General features: G+C 36.2%; 2 protein-coding genes across 2 annotated transcripts; one reads left to right on the forward strand and one right to left on the reverse strand.

Annotated features, from left to right (window-relative positions):
• Positions 1–11,154: 11,154 nt before the first annotated feature.
• On the forward strand, positions 11,155–12,013 carry N7458_008782 (uncharacterized protein; the record flags this gene model as incomplete). Its single annotated transcript, XM_056912164.1, has 2 exons — positions 11,155–11,383; positions 11,436–12,013. 2 exons carry the CDS (start codon positions 11,155–11,157, stop codon positions 12,011–12,013), a joined length of 807 nt encoding a protein of 268 aa, XP_056761013.1.
• Positions 12,014–12,024: 11 nt separating this feature from the next.
• N7458_008783 (uncharacterized protein) lies at positions 12,025–12,465 on the reverse strand (the record flags this gene model as incomplete). The annotated part of the gene is made up of 2 exons (XM_056912165.1): positions 12,025–12,386; positions 12,444–12,465. 2 exons carry the CDS (start codon positions 12,463–12,465, stop codon positions 12,025–12,027), a joined length of 384 nt encoding a protein of 127 aa, XP_056761014.1.
• Positions 12,466–14,931: the final 2,466 nt, after the last annotated feature.

Below are 14,931 nucleotides of genomic sequence, written 5' to 3' on the forward strand. Positions count from 1 at the left end.
TCCTAGCTAAATTAAACAAGTTTGATATCTCTTTTAATTTATGAGTAGATTTCTTTGGCATACCTGATTATACTCTTCTTTTAGTCTAATTAGCCGACCTCTATTTCTCTCATGATAGTCTTTCTTTACCTGCTTATAACACATATATCCTTTTGCGTGCAATCGGATTTTATAATCACTACCTAAAATCCAATAGTTATAAGCCCGAGCTTCTGCTAAGGCCTCTGACTAGTCAATTAATCCCTTCTTGTCTTATTTTCATCTTATCTATCTCTTACTTTCGTCTAAAAAGTGATAGATTCAACCGATCTTCGAGCTATATAGCTTAACTACCTACTTAAAACCTACGCATACTAGGTACTCTAGATTACTGCTATTAAAGACTACGTACTAGCGAATAGTGTATAGAAGTATATTAATCTAGACTAATCCGATCCTACTACCCCGCCGCAGGAACCTACAAAACCCTAATTCGCTAATCTTACTAAAGATCCCGCCAACGTTCCTACACGGCTAATTAATCTTATATCCGACTAATTAGCTATCTATAAGATATTGCTAAGTAAGTACGAATTATCAAGATTAGACTATCTTCGCTACCTTCGATTAATCGAATCTCTTAAATAAGGTATTCGATCATCTCTTATATTAGAAGGATAGCAGATTGTTAATAGCCTATTAGCACACGAAGCTATTATTAAACTTCGAGCTATATTCGTACTATCCGACTAATTAAAGAACCGATAAATCTAATATAATTAGGATAGTATCAAACGCTAAACGCTACTAACTAAATCATCTTATCTTGCTATATAGGGACAGAAGTAGATTATCAGCTAATTAGAAGGCGAGAAAGCCGGAATTGCCTACTTTAAAGACCTACTATCTCCTATATACGATTTCTTAGAGACGATTTAACTAAGCGATCAAGGTTTCTATACCTTTTAGTATAATATAATCCTCTAGGGCTTAAAAAAGCCTACCCTAATAGAGTTAGTTAATCTGTTTATTAACTAATACCGGCTAATCAGCTCTTCTACTAGGCGACTAATTAACTATCCGACCTATTAGGGACGAGATATAGAAGACGAGTCGAATATTATAAAGCCGCCTACTAATCGAAATTACCCTTACGGATTTAAGCATAGATTCGATAAGTACCGATATATTAATCTAAAGGTTAGGCTAAAGGGTTAGAAGCTAGATTAGGTAATCGAGAAGATCTTTAAAGATCTATACGAATCGTTATATGCCTTTAAGACCGTATATAATTATACGATCAAGAGATATCAATTAAACGACTCTAACTAATTAGATCTAACTAGAGATTAAGATCTAGCTAGAGATCGAGATGCATTTTCAGCCTATATTCCGAAGAAGGAGGCCAAAACTCTCTTTCGAGATAATAACCGGTTAGCTATAAGCACAATCAGGATCTCTACTAAGCGAAGTAATACCTAGTACTATAATACCGGAGCCTTAATTTATGTAACGAATAATAGATCTCTACTACAAAACTATAGGTCTATCGTGTCCTTAGTTATAGTTGGAAATACCGAAACCACTATCCTCGGCTATAGAGACCTTAAAGTCGCCCTAACTAAGTCTCTTGACGGTACTACTTTTCCTTTAAAGTAAGTTACTTACTACCCTAGATTCTATATTAACCTAATCTCTATAGAACGTGCTACTAGTACAGGAATCTATCTAAACGGTAGAAAGAATCTGCTAGAAGAAGAGGACAGAACGCCTATCTACGAATTAAATCCAAAATCAGGTATTTACCTGATTAAATAGGACGAATTAGCAATCACTAGCGAACTAACTACTAATTATATTACCCTATTATTATATACAAAAAATCAACTTAATAGGACGATAGACTAATAGTATCGTCGCCTAGGCCACGTAGGAAAAGAGATCTTATCCTATCTACCGGATCACTTATCAAATATCTCTATCAGAGATATATCTTTACCGATCAACTACTACGAGGCCTGCAAATTAGCTAATTCGCCCCGCTAAATCTCTCGAGCACCTATATAGTATAGTCGCCCGTTCGAATCGCTATACTAGGATCTTATTTATTTCGAGCTATCTTTAGCTAAAACCTTATATCTTTCTTACTCCGTTAACCCTATCACTAAATATTAACTAGCGGAAGATCTTTCCTCTAAGACCGATTCGTTATAATCTCTCTATAAACAAATTAATTTCGTCTAAACCTAATTCAACCTACGCGTCCTTATAATATATTTAGATAACGAGAGATCTCTATCTAAATTCTTTAATCAAGATACTAGATCACGTAGTATTAACCTAGAAACTACACCGCCGTATTAACCTAACCAAAACGGCTACGCTAAACGATACGGTATATCGATCTCTAAGATAGCTAGGTAGATAACTATCGATTTAGGCCTACTAAGCTATCTTTAGCCTAAGGTAGCTAAAACTACTATCTTTATATAAAACCGTATTCCTTATCGATCGATTAGCTAGTAATCTCCGTATAAAGCCCTTACTACCTATCTTGGTGATAAAGCACTATATTAGCTTTAGATAAAGCCTGATCTCTTAAACATACGAATTTTTAGATATAAAGCTTACGTACGTATTAACAAGCTACCAAGATTAGCTAAGCTAGCACTACGTATAGCTATCAGCTATCTAGTAGGCTATAAAGTATATAATATCTAGCGTATTTAGATTCCTACTAACCGCCGTATTATTCGCGCACGTGATATCTAATTTAATAAGCAAGAATTCTACGACTCCTCTCTATCTAATCAGAGAATTCGTATATACGAAGAATCTAATCTCTCTTAGCTAATCAGAATCCTTAACGATAAAGAAATCATTCAAATCCTTAACGATATCAATATTCTAATTACTATTAACTAATCAGATTCCGTACAGCAAGACCTAGGGGGTAGAAGCAATACTACGACTACTGATTTCGATCTTGCTATACCTTCTTAATTAGATTCGCCTTATATTCAACTCGATTCTCCTATTAATATTTAACTCGATTCTCCTGTTAATTTAGACGAAATCCTTAGTGATTAACTAATTACACTACTACTCGATCCAAAATCAGACGATTCTATAGCCGATTTAGACTAATCTAACTAATCTCTCGATAATCCTAACTAATCAGGAACTTAGGAGTAACTATTTATCTTGATTAATAATATAAACTTCGATCCTTCTAGCTATAAACCTCTTTCTATACCAATCAAACGCCCTTGATCTAATTCTGATATAAGCCGAGACCAAGATAAGGTAAAAAGACCTTACTTTAGCCTTATAACCTTTCTATAAGCCTTCTCGTCTTATCAGATAAAATAACTAAAGATTCTTATCTCGTCTATTCCTCCTACACTACCTAGCTATAACCAATTAGCTAGTCACCCTTTCGAAGAATAATTTCGCTAAGCTATACAAGTTAAATTCAATAAACTCCTTAATATATATATATTTGAACTAATTAGTGTAAACTATATAAGATTCATATATTAGGCAAATTATAAAGATCTTAACTAATTAGATTACCCGCGTTATTAATTTATTAAGATACGATAGGTCTTTACCTATAAATCTGATGAATCAGGCTATCTTACGCGCTTTAAAGCTAGATTATACGTACGCGGAGATACGCAAATCCCTAATAATTAAGATATACGTACTAGTACCCTTGCTGCTAGAACCTTTCGTATACTAATAGCAATTATTACCTGATTTAATCTTAAGACCTTTTAGATAGATATAGTTAACGCTTTCCTAAATAGTACTCTTAAAGAGGAAGTTTATTGCTAATATCCTTAAGGAATAGGACGAAAATCGATAGTTCTTCGCCTATATAAGGTAGTATATAGCCTGCGAATTGCTAGCAAGAGATAGGAGGATAATATCAAAGAGCTACTCCTCTTACTTAGATTTAGACCGTATCCTGATAACCCTACCCTTTATACTAATAATCGTATAGTAATTATAGTATTTATTAACGACTTTCTAGCTGCCTACTATAAAAGTGAGAGTTTACACGCTTACTAGATCAAAGATCTTCTCTTATAGCGATTTGAGATAAAAGATTATAGTGAACTTACTTAATTTATTAGGATTCGTGTTATTAGAGATCGTCTAAAAAGAAAGATATAGCTTAGTTAGGTAGCCTATATCGAAAAGATCGCTGCTAAATTTAATCTTCTTAATAGAAAGCCTCTAAGAACCCTACTTTTAACTAATTATAAGCTAGATCTAGTAATAGGTTAATCAATTAATCTAAAGATTGTTAAATTATATTAACAAAAATACGGATCAACCCTTTTCGCGGCTATTTAGACGAGACTAGACACCGTATTTGCTAATTAGCTACTAGCTTAATCGCTTACTCGGTATAACGAGAAGTATCTAGCTACTACTAATTATCTTATCTCCTACCTATACGGAACAAGATACCTAGTAATCTGCTTTAGGGATAGCTAACTAGATAGCTAGATCTTTACTATTTTATCCGATACGAGCTTCGCTAATAATTATAACAGAAAAAGCTCCGAAGGATTTCTCTTCTACCTATTTAGTAGACTAATTGATTAGAGATCTCGTAAGTAGAAGACGATCACCACGTTAACGATAGAAGCCGAACTACTTACAATTAGTTACACTACTAGGTAGCTATATTAGATAAAGCAGCTATTTTTATTTATCTAATTCGATACTAAGTAGTTTGATTCGCTAGATTGCGATAACAAGCAAACTATCGACCTACTAAATCGCGAGAAATCAGTATTTCAGACTAAACTACGCTATATAGATATTTATTAGCTTTAGATTCGGCAAGAAGTTTAGGCTAAGCGGTTAATAGTTAAATAGGTTAAGACGACTGAAATACTAGCAGATAGTCTTACAAAACGATTACTAAGCGAAAAATACTATAAATTCGTTAGACAACTAGGCATAGAAGTATCTCCCTTGTCCTAGATCTTACCTTTTGTCTTATTTAGCTCTTAATTTGCTCTTGCTTTCGTCTTATATCGAGAGCTAAGGGGGTATATCAACTTATATAGGGTCTTCCCGTAGATAACTAAGCCGCCACTATCTTTTCCCCGGAAGATCACCTTTATAACCACTATATTGATTTATATTAATCCTCAACGATCTCGTATTAAACTACCTATATTAGCCGGAGACTACTTAACACTCCAAGATAACCTCGGATATTCTTGATTTCTTTATATAATATTTACTATATACCTCGTGTTATAAATTCTGTTTGCTTTCCTAGCTAAATTAAACAAGTTTAACATCTCTTTTGATTCATGAGTAGATTTCTTTAGCATACCTGATTATACTCTTCTTTTAGTCTAATTAGCCGACCTCTATTTCTCTCATAATAGTCTTTCTTTACCTGCTTATAACATATATATCCTTTTGCGTATAATCGGATTTTATGATCACTACCTAAAATCTAATAGGTAGTTTATAGTAATCGCTAATCCCTAGGAGTTGATTTCTAACTAGACGAGAGATTTATACCTATTGTCTCTAACGCTATAGCTAAACTATTTCTTACTTTAGCTGCTATTCGACGATAGAATATTAAATAATAGGATATTATAGGCGCCTACCTTAATATGGCTCTTAATAATTGTATTATTTTCATAAAATAACCTACTAGCTACGAATACTATAGTCCTGATAGTATTAATATAGTCGTATTATTATAAAAGGCTTTATATAGTCTTCGCTAAGCAGGCTACCTTTAGTATAATCTCTTTATAGAAGATTTAAAAGATCTTAGTCTTGTTCCCTTGATTTTAGAAACTTGCATTTATACTAATTATAATAAAACTATTTTTATTTTAATCTACGTAGACGATATCCTTTCTACTAGCCTTAACGACGAAATTACCCGTGTTCGTGATAGTATAGTATCGAAAAGGAAGCTTAAGATATTACCGTTTAAAAGATTTCTTAGGTATAATATTTTTTATAATAGGAGCGAAAGTATTATATTTATAAACTAGTAAGTTTATCTTTCTACTTTGATTTCTAATAAGGGTTTTACTAATACTTCTCCTTCTTTAATTCTAATAGATCCTTCTTAGAAAATAATAGACGATAAGGTTAACGACGGTACTAATAAATTAGATTACGTAAAGAAAATAGGAAAAATTAGTTAGTTATTAATTAAAATACAACCTAATATTACAACAATAGTTTCTAAATTATAATAACGAACTAGTTCTCTACGAAAAGAAGATATTAATATATATAAAGATCTTCTTCGTTACCTCTATAGTATAATTAACCTTAGTATCCTATTTAGAAGAGATCCTACAAAAGGTCTTAAAGGTTTTATAGATTCCTTATACGCTAATACGGAATATAGAAAATCTACTAAGGGCTATATTTAGTTCTTTACGGGTACGCTAATTATATAGTTATCTCGTAGACAAGATATTATAGTAACTTCTTTAATAATAGCTAAATACTATACTATAAGTAGTATAGTTAAAGATAGCCTTATACTTACTAAGTTAGCTAATAAGCTAACTCTAGCTCCCCTATTAAGCGAGGATGATTTTAACAACCTATTACCTTTATATTACGATTTAGATAACGCTATTAAAATTATTACTAATAGCAAATTAAGCACTAAAGTCGTATAGATCAGTACAAGATACTATTTAGTACGCGACTTAATTAAACGAAATCTTATTACCTTAATTAATATCTCTAGCAAGGATAACCTAGCCGATATCCTAACGAAATCTAAGCTATTTAGTATTTTCGAAGATAACCGAGATAATTTATTATATATACGAAGACCTCTAAGCTGATTTTATTAAACTGATTTTCAAAATGCTTTTCTCGCTAAATTGCGATTTATAACGAACTCTATCTTACAAGATTGATCTTTTTTATGACCTTCCTGCTTTATTTCCTACTATTGCTATATACCAGGAAACGTAGTTTCTGAAGCTCTTTTACATTATATTATTGTTACTAAGATTGTATTTACGATTGGCTTATTACGAGATTGTTTTGGATTTTTCAACCTTAATTATATTAGATTTCTTCAGCCTTAGCCCTGTAGGGGATATAATAACTCGACCTCGACCTTGCCCGTTTGACAGTGCATACGCTCGTCTTCCTTTGCTATGCAGGTTTGCTGATTGCAGGCCCAGGCCTTTGTTTCTTTCTTCTTGCAGGCCTATATAGGCCTTTTCCCTTCTTCTTTTCCTTCTTCGTCCTCTTGCTCTCCTAGATAGACTAATCTGACTTCGTTCTCCTCTGCTTCCTGTATGCTTTGGTGTCTATGACACCATTAGTAACTATTTTAAATCTTATTAGTACACGGCTAGTTTAATCGTAAGTTACTAGGGTTCTCCTATACTCGCGAGGACTATTAAAGGTCCTTAATAGTAGGAGGAGTATTAAGGCTAGGAATAACGATCGGAGAAGTTATAACGACTGCTATAATAGGAATAAACTTAGAAAAGAGTTATTAATTATAGATACGGATATACTAGTTAATAAAGAGAGAATAAGATACTCTAGCTAAAGGAGTAATATATAGTCTTTAAATATTCGTTCGGCGCTCGCTAGTCTTCGAGAAAGAGTAGTATAAAAGCCCTCGTATTGCTAGTCCCTTACCTAATTATATATACTAGCAGCGACGCTACCTATAGCTTCCTCGTTATACTAGAATCCGGAAGACTACTAGATCATATTCTAGGTTAGTAGTTAATTTCTTTGACTACTTATCTCCTATATAACTAGGGCTAAAGCTATTATTTATCATTAGACTATAGCATAGAACGGATATAAAATCCTATGTATTAGTACGAGGCTATATCAAGACTCCTATACTTTATTCGGAGCTATATCCTCAACATACAAGGACTATCCTATTAGACTAAGACCGTCCGAGATAGGAACGGATAGCTAGAATCCTCCTAATATATTATTATATCTAGAACTTAGGTAGATATTAAAACCAAGGTAGTTTTCTATATTTAATTAGGCATATAGTATGCGTTAAGATAGGAATCGAGCAAGAAATCCCACCTTAACTATTTACGGGGCCAGAAAGAGCCTCTATTATTAGACAAAGAGGGTCGGCTAAGAAATAGTCGGTAGCTAGAAAGCTATATATAGTTTAATGTATTAGTGCGCGGTCGAGTTATACCCCTAACCCCTTCCCCTATTAGCCTATACTTCCTATAGCTATCAGTTCTCCTTTATTAGTCCTCTAGGCCCGGTATAATAGGGATTACCGCCGTGATCTAGGCCTACCTATACCTTTTTATAAGTCATTATTTTTGTTAACTAACAAAGAACTATAGCCTATAAGATATTTAATGACTTTTATAGATAATATAAACCTACAGCTTTCTCGGATCCTCTGGTATTAGATCTATACAAAATATATAAGTAACTTATTAGACAGGTAGAGTAAAAGCAAAATAGTTAAATCAAAATAGCTAAAACTGATTCTTCTCAAATTGTTCTTTCGGACGGTATCGATATATACTAGTATATCTCTTTTACTTTAGTTAGTATTAATATCTAATAGACAATTATCCCGACTTATCTTACTCTATTAAAAACCCTACGTTTTCTTATAAGCTATAGTAGGAGTTTTAGTCTTCGCCGGCCTACTTAGATTAATAGTATTAGCTACTTATTAACCGGTCCTCCGAAGTAGTACGTACCGTCGAGACCTTTCTACTTATTAGCTAACGATTCCTACTACTTCCTACCTACTACAGACTTATCGAGGCCTGTACTAATAGTTAAATAGGGATTTTTACTTCTTCTACTACCGATAAACGAGGTAAATATACCTAACTTTAATATAGATCCTACTAATATCTATAAGTTTCTTAGCCTTATTAATCAAAATTCTAGGTAATCCTTATTTTTATTATCTTTCCTATCACCAAATCATTACTACTACTAACGGAAGTCTTGTTTCTTAGCTTCTATCGGCCTAATCTTAACTTCATCGAACAGCTTCTTTCTTGACTATATACAGAGAAAAATACGCCACGTTTTGTACGCATTGCTTCTTTTACTCATGTTAGCTGAGACCTTTTTCGCGATCTAGTATATTCGACTTTAGCGAATTTATAATCGGTCAAATAGTTCGTGTATAATATCATCTCGAAGCTTAGGCTTCTTCCGGAATTAATCCTCTAATCACCAACAAGCTCTCAAGGCAGCGGCCTTAACGGCTATAATCTTCTAGTTTTTTTTAGGAGTCATCGCAGTTAATGTATATCTTGAAAAGTTTAGGCAATCACAAGTAGCAACTATAAGAACGACCCCTTGGATAATCCGGAATCTAGACTAACATAGAAAAGACCGAAATAGCTATACTAAGCTTGATGAGATGATCTATATTTTCTTACAAAGAAAATCTAACATTTCTTATATCATAGCTTGAGGTAAGTCCGTTGATATAAATTCTAGTACTCGTTAACTGACTTCCTATGTCTACCCGATTAGGCCGTAATCGTTACGTAGTACCTATCCCTCTATTATCTAGAAATTTAATTTAAGCAGGGCTTTACTCGAATCACTCTTTCCCGTAATATTTCATTAAACCCCGCCTCGCGAATCTATCCTGCGAACTTGACTATCCTGCTGTTAGGTTTTCCGCAATACTTCATTAAATCTAGCCCTAAGAACTCATCCAACAAACTCGACTCTCCTACCGTCGGGTTTGCCGTAATATTTCATCAAACCCTACCTCGAGAACTCTTCCTCCGAACTCGACTATCCTACCGTCTTACTCTATATCAAAGTCTGAAACAAGAAAGAGTGTACGTAATAGCCGAGGAACCTAGAATCGCAGCGGTAGAAGATTATACATACGAAATCAAAGGCGGTGCTCTTTTTCGGGAGGCGAACTACGCGAGGACAATTATAGGGAAAGGAGAATCAATCATTATTTTTGATCCGAAAGCGGATCCTCGATCTCCTGCTATCTAGGAAAACGGACAAGACCCTTTCGGTTGAGGAAACTACAATTGTGCCTGCCGGATATTAAGTAAGCGTGATTGCAGCCCCTGTGATCGGAGCGACTGTGACTTTCAAACGCGGATAATTTCAACTTCTACTTCGTATATCAAATCGAAGCTAGCACAGCGACCGACCACTAAGGTAATCGATATATCTTAGCTTCGATCTTTTAGGACAAAAAAGTTAAGGCAATCTGTTATATCGGCATCGTTACTCCCTAGCCTCTCAGCGGAGATTCGTCTTTCCTACTTCCATTGCTCGCTACTCTCTATCGCCCACGAAAGACGTTTGATCAAATGTAGCAGCTTTCTAGACGGCATAGATGACATTTTGTAGTCGATTTCTGTCATCATTTTAGCATTTTCTTGTGTATAACATAGCGTTGTTTGCTTACCTTTGCTTCTTCGTTCTATCATTTGTTTCTCATCACTCTCTGTAGCATAACGTTCTCTTCCTGTTAGCAGATATTGTTCTATACGCGTCCGTTTATACCACGCCGTATACTCTGTTTCTTCTACACCGATTGATCGATCTATAGCTTTGACAAATTCTTGGAACTGTTGGCAAGGTTTCAGGGGTTCTTCATCCTTTAAGCAATATAGGCTTTCAGCAACCCTAGGAGGTATTTAATCAAATATTGCCTTCAAATCTGTGATGAGAAAATCGAAGGTACTATCTGCCATGACTGTTCGGTGTATCCACGCCGATGGTTGAAGTGTCATTGCCCACCTCAGAATGTAGTGGAGTGGGAGGACGCGTCTCGTCCGGAGGGGGGACCGGACACGTTTTCGCGCCATGGACGGGGATTTTCCACTAGAAGCAGATCTTATTATCTTAATTTAAAACATGACTCATGAGTATATGAAATATGCTTACCTCGATGAAAATGTCAAAGTTCGAAACAATCTCGACAGACTGTATGTACAGAGGGGGTTCGCAGCTCAGACCACAAGCTGATGAAGCAACCCAATCGGGTTAGCGTGGCAGAATTCGGCAGAATTCGGCCTCATCATTGGCTGCGGTCTGAGTGCACTGAGGCAATAAATTCCGCCTTCTGCAGCCATAAATAATAAATAGTTCACCAATCCCATCCACCTTTCCACATCCTCGGACACAATCATGCCGACCACACGGAGTCAGGCCAAGCTATCCGATACCAGCCCAACTCTCAACCAGGCTGTTCCTGGTCCCATGATCGAATGGCTAGACTTGGACTTTTCAGAGACGTCACTTATCAAGTCAACGAACTGGAGAGATTGTCTGAATGAGATCCAAGCAGTCGAGGGATGTTCCTCTATCACTTTCGCATGCCCCCTCGAAACGCCTAATAGGCTATGGATTATTATTCGTAAGGTCTTGAGTAAAGATAAATAGAAGAGAGGCTAATCATATATAACTAGAGTGGTTATCAGAAACACACCGAAATAACTTCCACAGAACAGATCTATTTGCCCATAACGCTAAGACGACTCTTTATAGCGACATCGTCTATTCTATTTATCGAGTTGACTACTCTATTGGCAAAATGATCTCCGCGGGCTTCCCATTTTCTCCCGATCCAAGACAAATCCACGAAGTCTGGATGGTCTACTTTCCTGTCTACACGTTAGACGCTGAAAAGAAGCAAGAGCTTCAGCTGCCTACACTATTGAATTTCTACGAGAGAGACGAAGAGTCTAATCCGATGGCCGGGATTGTTAGTCAGGATATTGCCTGGCTATCTGGGGAGACCAATTACCAAGGGGTGCAATGCCAACGCCTTGTGTGGTTTATGGAGTGGAAGTCCGAGGAGGCGGAAGAGCTCTACAAATCGACTGTGCGATGGGTTAGAGAGGATGAGGGCAACGGCAAATCCCGCAAGCCACAACTAACACTCGATATGTTCATTGAGGACTTGAAGAGCCTTGGAATGGTCGGGTATGAGACGTGGCATGCTCACTTTGAAGACATCCGAGACGCGCTCGATAGTGCTAGATAGCGAATGAAAACTCACTCGTCCCACGGGAACGCAGAGTCATTATCTCCGTCCATGTCGAGATCGTCCATGCCGATACCTTCCACGTCGATCGTTTCATTTCCAGCCTTTCCCCGCAGGAAGGTGCGCCGTGACCCATCTTGATCCTCTAGCAGAACCGACCGTCGAGTAACAGGTCCTGAGACCCTCTTACCCGCTATAACTCGAGACCAATCAACACTATTGAGGTACATCGCCGTGGCGAACCAGCCATAGTTATCAGCGTTGGTGAGGGTCTTTTGCCCATTGAGCTGTGCCAGGAACCCCGTCAAAACCGGTCCATACGCTTTCTTAACGACACCGTCTCTCGGGTCCGTAATTAACTCATCGGTGATTCCTGTACTGAGTCAGTGTTTTCATCAAAGTATATTCCAATGATCAGGTGCTTTCTTACTGCTTCTTGTGGTTAAATGCATCAGTTCGTGGAGGAAGGTAGCTGGCGACGATAGAGCCACCGCCATGTTGGTCCCCGGGGCAATCGTTTTCTGCCCACTTCTCCAGGGTTGCAGGGTATCCTTGTGATGACTCGACCTCGACCTTGCCCGTTTGGCAGTGCATGCGCTCGTCTTCCTTTGCCCTGCAGATTTGCTGATTGCAGGCCCAGGCCTTTGTTTCTTTCTTCTTGTAGGCCTATATAGGCCTTTCCCTTCTTCTTTTCCTTCTTCGTCCTCTTGCTCTCCTAGATAGACCAATCTGACTTCGTTCTCCCCTGCTTCCTGTGTGCTTGGTGTCTATGACACCATCAGGTTATCGAGCCCGTTGCACCTTTTACTTCATATCCTTCTTGCATTTTTGCAATTGACCTTCGTAGGGTAGTAGTGCTATTTTGCCTACATCGTTATTACCCTTCATCCTTTTTCTCCTTCTTGAACTATTAGGAAGATGGCTAGACGCCAAGATCCTATGTTCGCTAAATCTGTTGCTGCGCAGGTTGACTACAGTAACTACGTTTCTACTACTTCTGCTCAGGGTACAATTTACCAAACTACCGATGCCCCCGAAGAGTATCAACTCAATCCTCTTAACCTATTTAATGATGTTGCCGATTTTGACACTTGGCTGGATGATGTCTATCGTGTTTTGCGCCAGAAAGGATTATAGCGTTTTATTGATCAAGATATTCCTCGGCTACTAAGGGATTCAGCAGACGCAGACCGATAGGTAAAGATCTCTCGTGATATTCAAATCTGGATATACTAAACTGTTTCCAAAGAGATTAACCGTATAGTAAATTCTCGCAACTTCTATACTGAATTCGCTGATGAATATATTAAAAATCTCAAACATGTCCTTAATATCACTGGTTATAATGTAATAAACAAGGATTGTATTACTTGGTGGACCCTTCGTCGATCGTAATACACTTCTAGTATAGATTTCGTTAATTTATTCAGAGACACTATCACTAAGGTGTTAAAACGTGTTGATATTAACCTACTTCTCTTGCGTTAGGTTCTTTTGTATAAGATTCGAGAAGATAACCTAATAATAGTTGCTTCTAAACACTCCTCTTTCGATAAGAAGTATACTAACAGTACCGATTTTGATATCAGTGAGTTCTATAAGCTTTACAACGATCTTATAATAGAATTGGAAATAGTCTAAATACTTTATACGGTCGCAACGATTTTAAAGGATACTAAAAACAATAATAACAATTCGGATTCTTAGCTATTAAAGAATAGGCCACCTAGAGGACCCTCTAGCTTAACTAACAAATAGATTACCGATTAGATCGAGGGCCTAAACTAATATATACCCTAGGGTTGTTGTGTATTTTGTAGTAAACCTAGTTATGTTGCTAAAGATTGTCTTTATTTGAACTATAAGAAGCGTTCTCCTAGTTAGAAACCTATCAAGGGTCTTTAGTGTTTATACCCTTAGAGGAATAGAGATAACCTTAAAGGATCAAAACTAGCAGATTAGAACTTTAACAACCGTATTCGTAAGGATAGCTTATTATCTCTATTAGATATCTCTCCTATCCCTAATCACAATTTATTAACTTCCTCTTTTTCTTCTTCTATATTAAACTAAGTTCTAATTACTTCTTCAAAGAATATTAACTCCTATACAACGATTACTAGTCGAGGACCACAACTAGTTATTAGTTATATACTAAGAACTCAACAATAGCTATAATCTTAACAACAAGAACTTGCTTCTACTATATTGCAAGATATATCTTATTACTACCCGCAAGGTTATATATCTTTAACGATTGGACCTGTTAATTCGGATTTTAATTCGGTAAAAGACTACTTTGCAACCGCAATAATTAAAACTAACGATTAGTTTAACGACCTATACTCTTTAAGGGATAATCACGATTTTGATAATAGAAGATTAGAGCCTTCTGTCTTATACACCTATAGTGTTGACCAAAGATTTCCTGTTCCTGTTTCCCTTGCTAATATTACACGTTCTACTAGTGAATAGATAGTCGATTCCGGTATATCTTGAACAATTTGTGTAGATAGAGATACAATTATCTATTTTGAACCTTACAAAATCAATGAAGGTTACTAATATTAAACCTCGGAAGGTCGAACCTTGACTGTAAAAGGGAAAGCAATTGCAAGAATTAATTTAGTGTTTCCCGATTATATTAAAGAACTAGATGTTTGCTACGAATACGTTCTAGAAGGACCTTTCAATTTGTTATTAACCACAAGAACCTACTACGACTATATAATAGGTTAGAAGGATTAGTTGAATATGATAGTTGACCCTTAGAACGAATTAATTATTAAAGTATACGCATTCCGATAACGTGGTATACTATTTTTGCATACAATATCTATTCGACCTTCTCTATTAACTAAATTAATTATACTAAAATATATTATTAAAGCCTTTTCTTTTGCTACGATCACCCCTGA

The sequence above is a fragment of the Penicillium daleae genome (genome assembly GCF_028827525.1).
Source record: "Penicillium daleae strain IBT 16125 chromosome Unknown utg000008l_segment0_segment0, whole genome shotgun sequence".
Classification (NCBI taxonomy): domain Eukaryota; kingdom Fungi; phylum Ascomycota; class Eurotiomycetes; order Eurotiales; family Aspergillaceae; genus Penicillium; species Penicillium daleae.